Source organism: Orycteropus afer, unplaced genomic scaffold (assembly GCF_000298275.1).
Source record: "Orycteropus afer afer isolate SDZICR_OR568_19922 unplaced genomic scaffold, OryAfe1.0 scaffold00541, whole genome shotgun sequence".
NCBI lineage: Eukaryota > Metazoa > Chordata > Mammalia > Tubulidentata > Orycteropodidae > Orycteropus > Orycteropus afer.
Window position 1 is genome coordinate 1,477,508 of NW_006922128.1, and position 2,133 is coordinate 1,479,640.

Genomic DNA, 2,133 nt, shown 5'->3' on the forward strand with positions numbered 1-2,133 from the left:
GTGTGGGGACGTCCGCGTGGGGCCTCCACAGTGTGTGGTCTCCGGTGTGGGGACATCCGCGTGGGGCCTCCACAGTGTGTGGTGTCCAGTGTGGGGACGTCAGCGTGCGGCCTCCACAGTGTGTGGTCGCCAACATCCTGCACTCTCTGGAAGCTAACTCTTAGGTGCTCACATTGGGGGAAGGCTGGCTGTGTTTCCCTCCATCTCCTCTGGTGACATCTCCCAAGCCAGGGACATGTGGAAATAAGATCTCATGCCATGATTTCCTGTGACACACAGGTAATCAGCACAAAATCTTTCCAGATGTAGACTACGCTGTATTCTCAAGTCCACGTAAAAACAGCTCCAATGGAACCCGATGGAGACGTCCAGTGGAGACCAAGATGAGCAGGGGCCCACCGCTAGCGCGGCTAAGGAGAGTTAATGCCCACGTGTCAAGGGCTCCTTAGTTCCGTCCCGTCCTTACGTAACGTTCCTGTGTTCAAAACTGAACAAGGCGAAGACCTGCAACAGGGCTCCCAGGAAGCTGAGCTCAGCCCCACGACTGTGAAAAGTAAGAGCAGAGAGACGACTTACCAAAAACAAGGATGAACAGTGTATTCAGAGACACCACCCAGAACACATGCTCCTAAAAGAGAGAGTGTGAATTGAACAGCGTTAGTACCCAGCCCACTCCCAGGGGACGCAGTTCACCGCAGGACGGACACTTTCTCCTCTTTACACCTTTGAAGGAGCTCGGGTGGCGCACGGTTAAACACCTGGCTACAAACCCAACAGCTCGGTAGTTCAAACCAGCCAGACGCTCCACAGGAGGAAGACGAGACAGTCTGCTTCCATAAAGCCCTACAGCCATGGCAACAGCACGGGGCACTTCCACTCCGTCCTAAGGTCACGAGGAGGCAGATCGACCTGATGATCTGGCATTTGGGTTCACAGCTCTGAGGTCTCCACTAGGAAACGGCACACGCTTCTCCCCCCGTGGCTTACAGTGCTAAACTCTATAAAGTCCGCCACATTAAACCCCCAAAACAGTAAAGCCAATCAATCCGTAACCATTTCCTTTAGAATTAATAATCCACCACAGACCACAAAGATGTTCAGAAACACTGGCCAGGCTTCACTGAAATCAAGGCCACTGGGAAATTCCAAAGGAGGACAAGGCGAGAGTCTGACTCGGCCGAATCCACCGGACAGCAGTGAGCAGCACTCCAGGGCCTGGGTGCAGCTCCCACCCTGAGGCCCGGCCAGGTGCTCCGACCACGGCCTCCCAGCTCCCAGCCACTCCTGTCTCCTGGACCTCCCGCCTCCTCTCCCTGTGCTGTCTGGCTTTCTTTGTTCACGTGTAGCATACTCGCCCCACAAGGTCCCCATCCACCCCATGGTTTCCAGGTCAATATTCCCACCCTGCCAGCATCTAGCCAGGCCCACCACCTCCCCTGCCCCACCAAATTTGACGATTCTCCCAGGTAGGGCTAACGTTGAGATTTTCTTCTTACAAAGACTCTGATCTTCCACAAACCTCACTAGCAAGGAGGGGAGTGGTTACTTGAGAGACGTAGCTGGCTGTCCCCACTTGCTATGTGGTCTCACACACATGCCTCACACACAGTACCTCATACTCACACTCACACACACACACACACACACAGCGCATCTCACATACACGGCACCTCACACACACAGCATCTCTCACAAACAGCATCTCTCACACACAGCATCTCTCACACACAGAACCTCACACATGCACACAGCACGTCTCACACAAAATGCCTCACACACACGTCTCACACACAGCACCTCTCACACACACACAGCACCTCACACCTCACACACACACAGAACCTCTTACACAGCACCTCACACACACAGCACCTCTCAAACACACACAGAACCTCACACACAGCACGTCTCACACACACACAGCACCTCACACACACACACGTCTCACAGCACATCTCACACATACACAGAACCTCTCACACAGCACCTCACACACACAGCACCTCTCATACACACACAGAACCTCTCACACACAGCATGTCTCACACACACACACAGCACCTCTCACACACACCTCTCACACACACAGAACCTCTCACACACAGCATGTCTCACACACACACACAGCACCTC

General features: G+C 53.9%; 1 protein-coding gene across 1 annotated transcript in view; it reads right to left on the reverse strand.

Moving 5' to 3' along the window:
* The window catches only part of MARCHF6 (membrane associated ring-CH-type finger 6), a 57,991-nt gene that overhangs the window by 35,415 nt on the left and 20,443 nt on the right, over positions 1 to 2,133 (reverse strand). The window contains exon 10 of the mRNA XM_007955811.1: positions 577 to 628. Coding sequence (XP_007954002.1) covers positions 577 to 628 — 52 coding nt within the window. The remainder of the gene's footprint in view (positions 1 to 576; positions 629 to 2,133) is intronic.